General features: G+C 43.7%; 1 protein-coding gene across 2 annotated transcripts in view; it reads left to right on the plus strand.

Annotated features, from left to right (window-relative positions):
* Positions 1–15,458, plus strand: part of hmgcl (3-hydroxy-3-methylglutaryl-CoA lyase) — a 46,339-nt gene that overhangs the window by 10,119 nt on the left and 20,762 nt on the right. For both annotated transcript variants that reach the window (XM_060933337.1, XM_060933338.1), the window contains exons 2-4: positions 5,496–5,579; positions 5,733–5,840; positions 11,303–11,398. In XM_060933337.1, the coding sequence (XP_060789320.1) occupies positions 5,496–5,579; positions 5,733–5,840; positions 11,303–11,398 (288 nt within the window). The remainder of the gene's footprint in view (positions 1–5,495; positions 5,580–5,732; positions 5,841–11,302; positions 11,399–15,458) is intronic.

The raw sequence follows: 15,458 nt of genomic DNA on the forward strand, positions 1-15,458 counted from the left end.
GCTCTCAGGTATTTGCTAAGTGCATGCTGTGGGTCCCCCCCCCCCCCGTTATATTTCTGTCTTAATTTTTTGCACCTATGGGACGAGCACAAAAGAAATTTCATTGTGCCTTAATGACAAAGTGGCGGCACGGTGGTGTAGTGGTTAGCGCTGTCGCCTCACAGCAAGAAGGTCCTGGGTTCGAGCCCCGGGGCCGGCGAGGGCCTTTCTGTGTGGAGTTTGCATGTTCTCCCCGTGTCCGCGTGGGTTTCCTCCGGGTGCTCCGGTTTCCCCCACAGTCCAAAGACATGCAGGTTAGGTTAACTGGTGACTCTAAATTGAGCGTAGGTGTGAATGTGAGTGTGAATGGTTGTCTGTGTCTATGTGTCAGCCCTGTGATGACCTGGCAACTTGTCCAGGGTGTACCCCGCCTTTCGCCCGTAGTCAGCTGGGATAGGCTCCAGCTTGCCTGCGACCCTGTAGAAGGATAAAGCGGCTAGAGATAATGAGATGAGATGAGATGACAAAGTGCTTGAACTTGAACTCATCTCTACAGCAGGGAACAGGCTGTGAGCTCTGTAGATTTTTATATACAGCTCAGTGCAAAATACCCGGATGAGACCGTGCTATCCGATTCGCTTAAGCCCACCGTACACCTTCCCGATTCGCTTAGGATTTTGTCGGGCCAATTAAATCGCTTGCGAATCGTAAATGTGTGCGGGGACACCTCGTAGCCGATTTCATCAGTAGTCGGTTCAGATCAAACTGGTCTTGATATTTTCATACGCGATCTCCTCGTACGCAACACAATCGGTAGTGTGTGCGTTGTTACTACGATCTCGTCGGTTACAATAATTTTAAACAGCCAATTGGAGTGCTAGGATCGATCACACGTGGACTGCAGACCAGGAAGCACAACTCGTGTCGCTTTGGGAAGCGTCCACCTGTCTTTATGACATTAGTTCATCTGATTATAGCAAACGGGAAAAGAGGAACGAGGCTATGGCTGTAATAGTGTCAGCTTTGAAAATGCCTGGTAAAGTATTATAGCACTGTCAGTGGTACAGAAATCGCTTGTCTGGAATCCCGGAACAATTTGAATTTTAAGAACGACTGAACAAATTAGAATCTGTTCTTATTATTGATTTGTCTAGTTGGGATTATTATCCCTTTTTGATTCTAATATTTCAAATTTAATACTTCTGTGTGTGTGTACAAAATATATATTGCGTGATGTCTTGAACACATGACCATCTATTCGGGCTGAACGTGTATGATGTCTCGCAAATGTGTGCGGGGAATTTTGAACTGATCAAACCGGGCCCGTATGCACGTAACCGATCGCCCGACACACGAAGACCCGATGAAATCGGGAAGGTGTGCGCTGGGCTTTCATCGAGTTGTCTTTTGCTGTTCATGTTCCGGAGGAACACTCGGAGGTGAATTATCGCCACCTACTGGAATCTTGGTGAAATTGCTCATGATGTCTGAGTGATGGAGCTGAGAATAGCAGCTTGGATAGTAGTCTGTTAATATACAAGGACTTGAGCATCTATGACCATCAGACCAGGCTATGCACACTAGGGCTGTAACGATATGCAAATCAAAATCGCGATATGCAGAGCCACGATCTGTATCGCGATACAAGAAGGCAGAACACCCTTTCAAACTTCTTCTCAGCCCAAAAACAGAGGCGCTTCCAAACTTCAATTTATGAATACTTTACTTTTTATTTAAATTACATTTTAAACTTACTTAAATTACTTTTATTTTTTTATATCTATTAGTAAGTCGTTTTTTCGCCGACCTGTGACAATCTTCTGCGAGTCACGCAACGTCCACACTCGCCACTGGCAGAGCATTCATTTCTTTTAAGCGGTCGCCATTCTGGTTGCGACGCGGGGAGCGAATCTGTAAACAAGCAGCTCATTGGCTGGCTAGGTGTGCCACAAGCCAATCACAATCACTTGACCGGAAAGGCATGCAGTGTTGCCAGATTGGGCAGGTTTAGGTGCTTTTTGGCTGGTTTTGAACATATTTTGGGGTGGAAAACGTTAGCAATATCTGGCAACACTGAAGGCATGTCTGCTTGGGCGGAAGCCTTCTGCGGCAGTTACATTTTGACACGCGAGCAATGTTTCACCATAAAAATTCCGTAATTTCCATCTGTTTTCCGCGATCACAGAAAATCATTGGCCCTATGAGAGTGAGACAGTGAGAGAGCCCCCCCCCCCCCCCCCCCCCCAAAAAAAAAAAAACAGCTCAACAGTATTATTTTGAGAAATAAAACAATCTTTGGATATACATTTGTTCATTTTTGCATACATATTACTCATTCTCTGCAGTGGTCTGAATTATTTGTTATTAAATAGTTAATGTAAGTAAGTAAATGTTAAGTCAAATTTACTACTTTAAAAAATCATTTAAAAAAAAATCGTGGGCGTATCGAATCGTGGGTCAAAAATCGCGATTCGAATCGTGAGTTGGGTGTATCGTTCCAGCCCTAATGCACACTATTACAACCTTATTTTCCCTGATCCAGGATCAACTACTTCAAACAACGCCTGTCTCTTTTCCCTGAAAGAATGTAATCCATTTTTTTCCTACGTGTACAGTTTCAGAGCCCAAAGAGAACTCTTCATCAAAACATTATACCATATTTTACCAGTGTGAGCACTCAATGTAATAAAAGAATTGATTTGTTGGTCATATCCTGTGGAAACAGAGGTCTTGCACTTTTTTCCCCCTTCGCTATAGAGACACTTTAGGAAGTGCTGTTTTCTATCTTCTGTCGCTGAAATCAAAACAAAACCAAGTTTAAATCTCAGAACAATAAAACATCAGCGTTTTATAAAGATGTCAGGATTGACACTTGCGGCTTTTAGGTACATTACTGGATTCCTAATACAGTGAATTCAAGTACCTGGGGTCAACTGTGCAGGAAAATGGGGGCTGCGGTAGTGAGGTGAGAAAGAGAGTGCAGGCAGGGTGGAGAAGGATTTCGGGAGTCACTTGTGATAGGAAAGTCCCAGCAAAAGTGAAAGGTAAGATGTATAAGACAGTAGTGAGGCCAGCTGTGATGTATGGATTGGAGACCGCACCCTTAACGAAGAGACAGGAGGCAAAGTTGGAGGTGGTGGAGTTGAGGATGTTAAGGTTTGTGATGGGAGGTTGGACAGGATAAGGAACGAGCACATCAGAGGGACAGCACATGTGGAGAGCTTGGGAATGAAGCTAAGAGTGATGAGACTGAGATGGTCTGGGCACATCCTGAGAAGAGATGCAGAGCATGTGGGAAGGAGAATGTTGAGGATGGAGCTGCCAGACACACGAAAACGAGGAAGGCCAAAGAGGAGATCCATGGATGCGGTGAGAGAGGACATGAAAGTGGCAGGTGTGGTAGAGAAGGATGAGGAAGACGGGGAGCAATGGAGATGAAAGATCCGCTGTGGCGACCCCTAATCAGGAGCAGCCAAAAGAAGAAAGAAGGCTAGATTCCTAATACAGATACAGCTGATATACAACCCCGATTCCAAAAAAGTTGGGACAAAGTGCAAATTGTAAATAAAAATGGAATGCAATGATGTGGAAATTTCAAAATTCCATATTTTATTCAGAATAGAACATAGATGACATATCAAATGTTTAAACTGAGAAAATGTATCATTTAAAGAGAAAAATTAGGTGATTTTAAATTTCATGACAACACCACATCTCAAAAAAGTTGGGACAAGGCCATGTTTACCACTGTGAGACATCCCCTTTTCTCTTTACAACAGTCTGTAAACGTCTGGGGACTGAGGAGACAAGTTGCTCAAGTTTAGGGATAGGAATGTTAACCCATTCTTGTCTAATGTAGGATTCTAGTTGCTCAACTGTCTTAGGTCTTTTTTTGTCGTATCTTCCGTTTTATGATGCGCCAAATGTTTTCTATGGGTGAAAGATCTGGACTGCAGGCTGGCCAGTTCAGTACCCGGACCCTTCTTCTACGCAGCCATGATGCTGTAATTGATGCAGTATGTGGTTTGGCATTGTCATGTTGGAAAATGCAAGGTCTTCCCTGAAAGAGACGTCGCCTGGATGGGAGCATATGTTGCTCTAGAACCTGGATATACCTTTCAGCACTGATGGCGTCTTTCGAGATGTGTAAGCTGCCCATGCCACACGCACTAATGCAACCCCATACCATCCGAGATGCAGGCTTCTGAACTGAGCGCTGATAACAACTTGGGTCGTCCTTCTCCTCTTTAGTCCGAGTGACACGGCGTCCCTGATTTCCATAAAGAACTTCAAATTTTGATTCGTCTGACCACAGAACAGTTTTCCACTTTGCCACAGTCCATTTTAAATGAGCCTTGGCCCAGAGAAGACGTCTGCGCTTCTGGACCACGTTTAGATACGGCTTCTTCTTTGAACTATAGAGTTTTAGCTGGCAACGGCGGATGGCACGGTGAATTGTGTTCACAGATAATGTTCTCTGGAAATATTCCTGAGCCCATTTTGTGATTTCCAATACAGAAGCATGCCTGTATGTGATGCAGTGCCGTCTAAGGGCCCAAAGATCACGGGCACCCGGTATGGATTTCCGGCCTTGACCCTTACGCACAGAGATTCTTCCAGATTCTCTGAATCTTTTGATGATATTATGCACTGCAGATGATGATATGTTCAAACTCTTTGCAATTTTACACTGTCGAACTCCTTTCTGATATTGCGCCACTATTTGTCGGCGCAGAATTAGGGGGATTGGTGATCCTCTTCCCATCTTTACTTCTGAGAGCCGCTGCCACTCCAAGATGCTCTTTTTATACCCAGTCATGTTAATGACCTATTGCCAATTGACCTAATGAGTTGCAATTTGGTCCTCCAGCTGTTCCTTTTTTGTACCTTTAACTTTTCCAGCCTCTTATTGCCCCTGTCCCAACTTTTTTGAGAGGTGTTGCTGTCATGAAATTTCAACTGAGCCAATATTTGGCATGAAATTTCAAAATGTCTCACTTTCGACATTTGATATGTTGTCTATGTTCTATTGTGAATACAATATCAGTTTTTGAGATTTGTAAATTATTGCATTCCGTTTTTATTTACAATTTGTACTTTGTCCCAACTTTTTTGGAATCGGGGTTGTATTTTTAATGGATCCTAAAACAAGGGCTTGTAATACAGTTCAAAACAATCAGATTGTGTATTAAAAATGTAGTGTCGTACAGATGGAATTTTTGTTCGATCATGAACACACACCTGTCCATGTACAAACTTTACTTGCCAGAAGTCTGATCCTGTCCGAGCAGTACTTCAGTCATGTGCTACGACATCATTTCTGAACCTGAATCTACATCCTGTCAAAACGTGCTCTTGTATCCCTCACGTGTGGACAAACCAAGAGTTAGCAGCCTGTAACCTCAAGTCAGATGTGCTTTTAGCTCACAAGCAGTGTATAACGTGATGAGTAAAGGTCTTGTTCACCTTCTGTAATGTGTAAGACGTTTGCGTTTTAAATCTGCCTGTTTTTACAGGTTCGTCTGCATGCTACACGGCCTCTTCCAGAAAAGGTGAAGATAGTAGAAGTTGGACCCAGAGACGGACTCCAGAATGAGAAGGTGACACAGGACTCCTGTTTATCCATAAATATGTCACATTTCTGCAACTAATATCCTCACGAAGCATTTAATTTCTATATCTTGATTAATTATTATACATTGTATATTTAAAACAATAATAATAAGTGCTACTTTCCCTGTCTGTTCTGTTAGACCATCGTTCCAGCCGAGGTGAAGATCCGTCTGATTGACATGCTCTCAGAGGCAGGACTTCCTGTCATCGAGGCCACGAGTTTTGTCTCGCCTAAATGGGTGCCCCAGGTAAACCGGGTCATTTCCAATCATTTAACGGTTATACGCTAGAATTAGTATTGAAGGCAAGCGCAAGCCACCAGTGTGAAGAAGTAAAATAAATTTTCACTGAAGCACCGTTCAAGGCTACATGGTAAAACCAGCATAAAATGCATCCTTCTTATCCTTTTTACGTCTGTTTGAAACACTACTAGTGCGTCAGACGGTGCATGTGAGTTTGTAGCCTCCTCCTCCAATAGTCTCTATCTAGAGCGTCACTGGCCAAAAGGCCCCAGTCCTTCAAATCGGCAACCACTGACTCCTTCCATGAGTTTCTCAGTCGACCCTTCTTCCGTTTCCCAGCCACTTGCAGGTTTGTGATTTCTTTGATGGTTTGCGAGCTGCGATGGACGTGGCCAAACCATCAAAGGCGCCTGTATCTGATCTCCGAGAAGAGATCAGCGAGGCCCAACTTCTGGCGAAGGTCTTCAGTACTAGTGTTAACACCCGGCTTAATGTGGCACATCCAACGCAGCATAGCTCTTTCATTACGCTCCAAGCGCCTGAGATCCTCCTTTTTAATCGGCCAGTACTCACAGGCATATAGCATTGCGCTACGAACATAGGAGTTGTAGACTCTGCCATGAATGCTCCAAGATACACTCCTAGACGACAGGAGGGGCAGGAGCTCTCTGAATTTCTTCCAGGCTGACCTAGTTCGCGTTATAGTGGCAAGCTCACAGCCACCGCCAGCACATAGGTTGTCACCAAGGTAACAGAAAGAGTCAACAGTGTCAAGCTCATGAGTGCCAATAGCCACCTGATTACATTGCTTGCCGACAATGGGACGTGCGAGACCAAGGCAACGGTCACATCTGAAATTGGGAACGGCAGATAGCCTACCACATATGTTTGTGCATTTCTTGTGTACCTAATGCTTACAATCATTATAGAAGATGGAGTTACGGCCAACACCTTTCCTGCAGACGCCACAGGGATGTTTACCAGAGTCCCTCAAGGTGTTAAGGTTAGGGCCAGATATCATCACCTTTGTTTTCTTCATATTGACTCTCAGTCCTCTGGACTCCAAGCCACTTTTCCACAGAAGAAACTTATCAGTGAGCTCATCAAGGGACTCAGCAGCGATCACCAGGTCGTCAGCATAGAGTAGCTCCCAAGGTGCACCGGTTGAAAAAATCACGGGATGAGGCTTCCAGTACGATGACAAAAAGAAATGGACTGAGGACGGATCCTTGACGCACGCCAACATTGACATCGAAGTCTTCGCTGAAGGAATTGTTTATCCGAACCTTGCTCGTAGCATGCCAGTACATAGCCTGGACTGTTCTCACGATCCATTCTGGGATACCAATGCGTCTCATGGCCCACCATAGCATGTCATGAGGCATGCGATCAAACGCCTTTTCCAGATCCACAAATGCAAAATGTATGTTACGCTCTTTAGCCAAATACTTTTCCTGCAACTGCCTTACAGTGAAGATGGCATCGCTCGTTCCTTTGCCTGGCACAAAATCAAACTGAAACTCGGAGATAACTGCAATTTCTCTTAACACTTTATCTAGCACTCTTTCAATAACTTTCAGACAATGTTCAGTCATCTTCAGACCCCTGTAGTTGCCTCTATCTGTTGCATCTCCCTTGCCTTTGTACAGATTGATGATGAAACTGTTGTCCCAGTCTGTGGGAATACAACCTTCAGCGATGATGGCATTTGCAAGCTTGATTAGCATGGGGCAGCTAACAGCAATGGACTCTTTGAGCATGTCAGCCACAATACCTCTTGGGCCGGGGGATTTTCCAGACTTCATTTTGGTGATTGCCTCAGCCATCATGGCACCTGTCACGAGGATGGGGGGGCCAGAAACAGGTTCAGCAACAGGAAGGTCTTCAGCACTCCAGGGGAATTCTTCATTGAGCAGACGTTTGTAATGCTGTTTCCAAGCCGCCGCCTTTTGTTCGTCACTGAGACACAGATTGCCTTCATCTCTAATGCAGTTCTCGTCCACTATATCAAGTTGTTCTCTTTTCATCTGCTTGGCCACATGGAATACATCTATATCACACAACCAGTTTTCCTCTGCTCTCTGTTTTGCTTCAAAGACTGCACGCTTGGCTGTGCGCTTGGCTGCAAGATAATCTTCTTTACTCCCACCTTTCTTCCAGGCCTTCCAAAGGTGCCTTTTTTCACACACGGCATGGTTGACTGACTCATCCCACCACCAGGTTTCCCTCCTTCTGATTCTCTTCTTTGTAACACCACACCCTTCATAAGCTGCTTTCAACAGATTATTTTTCAGGAGCTGCCAGCTTTCTTCAACAGTGGAGACGTCGTTGTTGTTGTTGGATAGCTCAGCTTCAACGACTTCCGAGAAACTCTTCTTTATCTCAGGGTCTCTTAGCTTCCAGGTGCGAAGTTTAGGGGTAAAGGATTGCTTACAGGGCTTGGTAGATTTGAGAGAGAGGTCACAGACAAGTAACTTGTGCTGCGTGGCACGTTCCTCACCAGGAATTACTTTGGTGTTGGTGACAAGTCCAAACTTGCTCCATTTCACAAGAATACAATCAATTTGGCTAGTGGATCCTCCAGATTGGTATGTAATCAAATGATTAACTTTCTTCTTAAAGAAGGAGTTGCAAATGGCAAGCTCATTAGCCATAGAGCATTCCAACAGCCTCTCGCCCTCAGGGTTGCGATCACTGTAACCAAACCCGCCATGAATACCTTCATAACCTGCAGACTTTTCTCCTATGTGACCATTGAAGTCGCCGCATAACAGCAGGGTGTCTGAACTTTCGATTTTTGATACAGTGAACTGTAAGAGGTCATAAAAGGCATCCTTGATGTTATCGTCCAGTCCTACTTGAGGAGCGTACACGGAGAGGATTGTAAGAATGGTCAAACCAATGTTGATCTTGATTAAACATATCCTATCTGAAACACGCTTAAAGGAACAGTCCACCGTACTTCCATAATGAAATATGCTCTTATCTGAATTGAGACGAGCTGATCCGTACCTATCGGAGCTTTGCGCGACCTCCCAGTCAGTCAGACGCAGTCAGACGCGCTGTCACTCCTGTTAGCAATGTAGCTAGGCTCAGTATGGCCAACGGTATTTTTTGGGGCTGTAGTTAGATTCGACCAAACTCTTCCGCGTTTTTCCTGTTTACATAGGTTTATATGACCAGTGATATGAAACAAGTTCAGTTACACAAATTGAAACGTAGCGATTTTCTATGCTATGGAAAGTCCGCACTATAATGACAGGCGTACTAACACCTTCTGCGCGCTTCGGCAGCGCATTGATACGGAGCTCAGATATCTCACTGTACAAGACATCACTCAGCTCCTTCAATTCATCGCCACATCCACATACTTTCAGTTCAGGAATACAATTTACAGACAGAAGGAAGGTTTTGCCATGGGAGACCCACTATCAGCCATCATGTGCGGCTTTTTCATGGAAGATCTGGAGCAGAACGCACTCACTACAATACCAGCAGAATACAGGCCAACACTCTGGAAACGTTACGTGGATGACATGCTAGAAAAAGTGAAGAGGGGACACACTCAACAACTCACCGACCATCTCAACACCATAGACAATACCGGTAATATAAAATTCACACATGAAGAAACGGAGCAGTCAATAGCATTTTTGGACTTAAAAATACATCACACAGAAGATAGGGACATCAAAATAAAAGTACACAGAAAACCCACACACACCGACCAATATTTAAACTGGACTTCCGAACACCCCATAATGCACAAAATATCAGTAGTCTCAGAACATTACATGAACGCACAGCAATAATTACAGATCCACAGGACAAAGAACAAGAGGAACAACATGTACAACACGCACTGAAGGCATGTCAATATCCACAATGGGCAATATCCAAAGGGGCGGAACAGGTTAAGAACAACAAAACACAGAAGAAAGAGAAAAAACAAACCAACAAACAAGAACACAGGGGAGTGGTGACATTACTATACCTTAGGGGAACAACTGAACGCATTCAAAGAGCAATGAGGAAGCACAACATTAACACACCTGCCAAACCACACACAACACTCCGTCAGATCCTGGTTCATCCCAAAGACAGAATACATCCGGACAACAGATGCAACACCATATATGAGATTCCATGTCAATTATGCAATAAAACTTACATCGGGGAGACAGGAAGGAGTTTCAACACAAGAAAAAATGAACATAAGAAAGAGTGCGAAAAGGAGACAGCTACAAGACAAACCCGAACAATAAAAGAAAAGGCACAACAGGAAAATTATAAGTCAGCCATAACAGATCACTGCAAAAGGGAAAATCATATTATGGACTGGGGGAATGTCAGAGTCATCCGCGCAGAAGATAACAAACATCAGCGCTGGATCAGGGAGGCCATGGAGATCCGTAAGCGAAGCCCGAGGACCATCAACCGGGATGAGGGAGCATACATGCTCTCGCATACCTGGAGTGCCATCTTGCAGGGGACGAACAGACAGTAGAAAGCGTGACCGACCTGTCAAACCAGACAGGAAGGCCACGCCTTTCGGAAACATCAGCTGATAAAAACGTCAGAGCGTCACCAATAACATCCGGTGACGCTCTGAGGAAGACGACAGTCGTACGTCGAAACATGTCAGATAAACAAACCTAAAAAATTAGATGTCTGATAAAAAAGAAAAAACTAACAATATTCAATATAAGACATAATGAGCATAATCGAAAGATTTATTACCGTAATTGTGCAAATTAGCTCAAGACACAACCTAGTGGAGAAAGTGTTGAAAAGCTTTGTGACTGCAAATACAAATTATTTTATTTATTTTTGCCATTTTATCACCTGCCTCACTAGGCATGATCATGATGCGTAGATCTACACACACAGAAATGCTCGCGGAGCCATAGCTGCGATTCGAGTCAGCCGTATAGCTTAAAATTGTGACATCAGTTCATGGTATATACAGGATATACCATGGCTGACTCACACCATATCCTTTTTTTTTTTTTTTTTTTTTTTTTGGGCACATCATGAGATACATCGCTTAATCAATGGTGGAACTATTTCCTGTCCGTCCCCCCCTCCCCGTAACTCTTGAGTACTTCATTGGCTGTATCCACATAATCAATATCCATGTGATCATAGTGTAGCTCGATATCTAGTAGTTTTCTAGCAGAAATGGGAAACATATCTGATCCCAGTTAGCCAATAAAATGTAATTCAAGAAACACTGGGATACCTTCATGTAGTGATGCCTCTGGTTGCACCAGTACTATAAAACTGACTTGCTGGGGATCGACTTGGACAAAAATGACAAAACCTGGAATGCATTTATCCATTGTTTATCCACTGACTGACTGACCGTCCATACCTCGAATCTTTCTTTCTCGCCATTAACAGGTTCTAATCGCAATTATTGAAGGTGTTAAAACAGCCCAGTCACTGTGTCCTTGCTCCATTCATAGATGGCTGACCAGGAGGAAGTGATGCGAGGCATCAACAGGAAGCCTGGGGTGAATTATCCAGTGCTGGCTCCAAATCTGAAGGGCTACAGAGCTGCTGTAAGTACCAGCAAAAACACACATGGTGCTAATGGTGAATAAACAGCTAGTTATGGTGATGATTAGGGCTGTAACGATATGCGTATCGAAATCGAAATCGCGATACGCAGAGCCACGATCCGTATCGCGATACAAGAAGGCAGAATCGCGGTACACCCTTTCAAACTTCTCCTCAGCCCAAAAACAGAGGCGCTTCCAAACTTCAATTTATGAATACTTTACTTTTTATTTAAATTACATTTTAAACTTACTTAAATTACTTTTATTTTTTTATATCTATTAGTAAGTCGTTTTTTCGCCGACCTGCGACAATCTTCTGCGAGTCACGCAACGTCCACACTCGCCACTGGCAGAGCATTCATTTCTTTTAAGCGGTCGCCATTCTGGTTGCGACGCGGGGAGCGAATCTGTAAACAAGCAGCTCATTGGCTGGCTAGGTGTGCCACAAGCCAATCACAATCACTTGACCGGAAAGGCATGCAGTGTTGCCAGATTGGGCGGGTTTAGGTGCTTTTTGGCTGGTTTTGAACATATTTTGGGGTGGAAAACGTTAGCAATATCTGGCAACACTGAAGGCATGTCTGCTTGGGCGGAAGCCTTCTGCGGCAGTTACATTTTGACACGCGAGCAATGTTTCACCATAAAAATTCCGTAATTTCCATCTGTTTTCCACGATCACAGAAAATCATTGGCCCTATGAGAGTGAGACAGTGAGAGAGCCCCCCCCCCCCCCCCCCCAAAAAAAAATCTTAACGGATTTACACGATTTGGAAAAATGACTTTTTCAGAACCAAAAAAAACAGAGCTTCCGGCTCAACAGTATTATTTTGAGAAATAAAACAGTCTTTGGATATACATTTGTTCATTTTTGCATACATATTCTCTGCAGTGGTCTGAATTATTTGTTATTAAATAGTTAATGTAAGTAAGTAAATGTTAAGTCAAATTTACTACTTTAAAAAAACATTTAAAAAAAAATCGTGGGCGTATCGAATCGTGGGTCAAAAATCGCGATATGAATCGAATTGTGAGTTGGATGTATCGTTACAGCCCTAGTGATGATACACGGGGCAACTTTTTGGGCAATGTTGCCGAGCAATGTTGCTGGGCAATTGCGTTTTGACTCTTTTCTATTGAGATTGGGCAACACTGTTTCTTTCTGAATGGTTTTGATAATCTCTGGCAACTTTTTGAGATAAGCCAATCAGAACGCGAGTATCGAGTCATGTGACCTCCGGTGAGGTTCGGATCAGAAATTTCAAACAAATATGGCGGCTGCAGTGTCAGTGGAGTGAAGAGATGGAGAGACTCCTCATCTGTTTTTACGCCGGTAAGTTGTTATTTTAATATTCTATATGGAGGAATTTACCTCACCAAAGCTCTAAAAAACAACAGACAGCTTGATTAAATGGCCACAGCAAAAATTAAGACATCGATTTTATTTTATTTTTTTTAAATTTTTTTTTAGCTAACTGTAAACTGCCGTTGCTAACTGTTGTTGCCCATTGTTAGTTGCCCTGAAAAGTTGCCCTGTGTCTCACCTAGTTGCCCGTTGCCGGCAACATTGCCCAAAAAGTTGCCCCGTGTATCATCACCTTTAGGATTTTTCTGTATAAAAAAAACCCCCAAAACTAATATATATATATTTCTTTTTCCCCCTACGTCAGTATTTTGTCGTACAGTTTCTCACAGATCTCAAAAGGATCCCATGTCAGTTAATAATAAGTTAGATGGCTAATATTTGAATAAAAACTCTGTGGTTGTACTGTAAATATTTGACCAGGATATGGGTGGTAGTTTTATCACACCACGCTGCCTGGTGTATAAAACACTGATCAGCCGTAACATTCTGATCCCTGAGAGGTGAAGAAGTAAAAAAAATTGAGTCTCCATTACAATGGCACCTGTCAGTCAAGGGGTGGGATATATTAGTATTAGTCAGCAAGAGAACAGACAGTTCTTGAAGTTGACGTGTTGGAAGCAGGAAAAATGGGCAAACGTAGTGTAAAGATCTGAGTGACTTTGACAAATTGGGATGGCGAGATGACTGGGTCTGACTGAGCATCTCCAAAATGGCACATGTTGTAAGGTGTTCCCGGTATGAGCCCTTTAGCCAGCATTAACTTTTTCAGCAGTTTGTGCTACATTAGGTCTTCTACTGTATGGATTGGACCACATGTTCTAGCCTTCGTGCCCCATGTGAATCAATGAGCCTTTGACGCCCATGACCCTGTCGCCGGTTCACCGGTTGTCCTTTGGATCCTTGGACCACTTTTGTTCGGTACTAACCATTGTATACCAGGAACACCCCACACACATTTTGGAGATGCTCAGACCCAGTCATCTAGCCATCACAATTTATCAAAGTCGCTCGTATCCTTACACTGCATTTGCCCATTTTTCCTGCATCCAACACATCAACTTCAAGAGCTGACTGTTCTCTTGCTGCCTAATATATCCCACCCTTTAACAGGTGCCAGTGTAATGAGGTATATAAACTGTTATTCCATGAAATCGAGTTGTACATGAGCTGATTAAGTGCGTAGCACTGAGTTGTCTATAATCCATGTACGACCAGATTGAGTGAAATCACTTTTATTCTCTCCACATTCACTAGATTTTGAGAAACAGGATGTTTTATTTTCTGCAAATTCGATACATAAAAGCTTTCCACAAAACGTCCGACAATCATTTCCACTTAGGCGGACGACTTAAAGGGATAGTTCGGGATTTTTGACATGAATCTGTATGGCATCCCCATCAATAGTGTCGTGCACACACACTGACTTACCCCTGACAGCATCCTGTGAGTCCAGTTCTTGTCCAGTTTTGGTCCAGACGAAAGTAGTCCGGCAAGTTTGTTGGGGTCACGAAAGTAAAACGTTTTTCGTCTCAAAACGGTACGTGTTCAAAAGAGTGATATATTTGCATCACAAAACCGTTGCCAAATAAAAAGTCAGACCTCGAAATCGCTTGGCACTATTTTCTCTCCCTTATCACTGCGCGCTGCCGCCAGGTGACAGCCACGGCTGTTTCATTCATTGTTTACTGCTAGCAAAGTTAGCGACAACATGTCTGACTACGACAGCGACGTTGAAAACATTGACTTCATCTCACAGCCAAAGGGATATCTTTATGAACCCGAATATACAGATGAAGAAATTCGCCAGATGGAGTTAGAACGGGCAGAGAGAGAAAGGGTGGACAGAGAAGTGGAAGAAGGTGAAGCTGGAGCCGCGAGACACCGGGTGACCGACAAATGGTGGTGTACTTGTTCCAAATGTGAAGTAATGCAGACAGAGGTGGAGTGCTACTGCTGCCACGAATGGGATCTCATCATGCCACAGATGCAAAACCTTTCAATTGACGAGGAGGCCAGCGTGCCAGCTGCTGTCTGCATCACAAACCACACTGACTTCCCTGCACTCCTGAATGTTGGTGTCTTGCAGACGTTTTTCCACATTCCTAAAATTAACTGGAAGAAGCGTCCCAGGCCAGCTGGACCCGATGGTCAGTTGTCTTCAGGGTAAGTGTTGACTCCTTTTTTACATGTTGTAGCCTACAGGTGTTTTGTTAGTTTGCACAGCCTCCGTGCATCACCCAGTCACTATGCACTGATACCATGGGTAGAACTGGGAGGACTGATATTGTCCTGTCCAATGTTTTCATTTCAATGTTACCATTGTCTTGGCGTAAATTTGGAATGTACAAATGTGTCTGGAGTTAGGATATGTTTGCTCTATGTCAGTATCTCGTAATATCACGGGCAGATAACATGTCTTTCATTCATGTCTCAAAACACAACGTTGCTAGCAGCTAGCTCTAGCTGATTCTTGAAAGCCTGTCCGCTTGAAAGCATGGCGGTACAACTTTGTTCTTACCTGGGGTGCAGGGACAGCAGCTTTCTTCAAAACCCGTTTCTTCTTCAGTCCTGGGCATGAAGAAACATAGTCGTCGTCGCTGAAGTGCGCACTGCAAACACAAAGCTTTTTTACCTTTGCCTGTTTGGAGTCCACATGGAAGCCCAGAGCAACAAGCCAAAGTTTCCTCAGTGACACGT

The sequence above is a fragment of the Neoarius graeffei genome, chromosome 11, assembly GCF_027579695.1.
Source record: "Neoarius graeffei isolate fNeoGra1 chromosome 11, fNeoGra1.pri, whole genome shotgun sequence".
Classification (NCBI taxonomy): domain Eukaryota; kingdom Metazoa; phylum Chordata; class Actinopteri; order Siluriformes; family Ariidae; genus Neoarius; species Neoarius graeffei.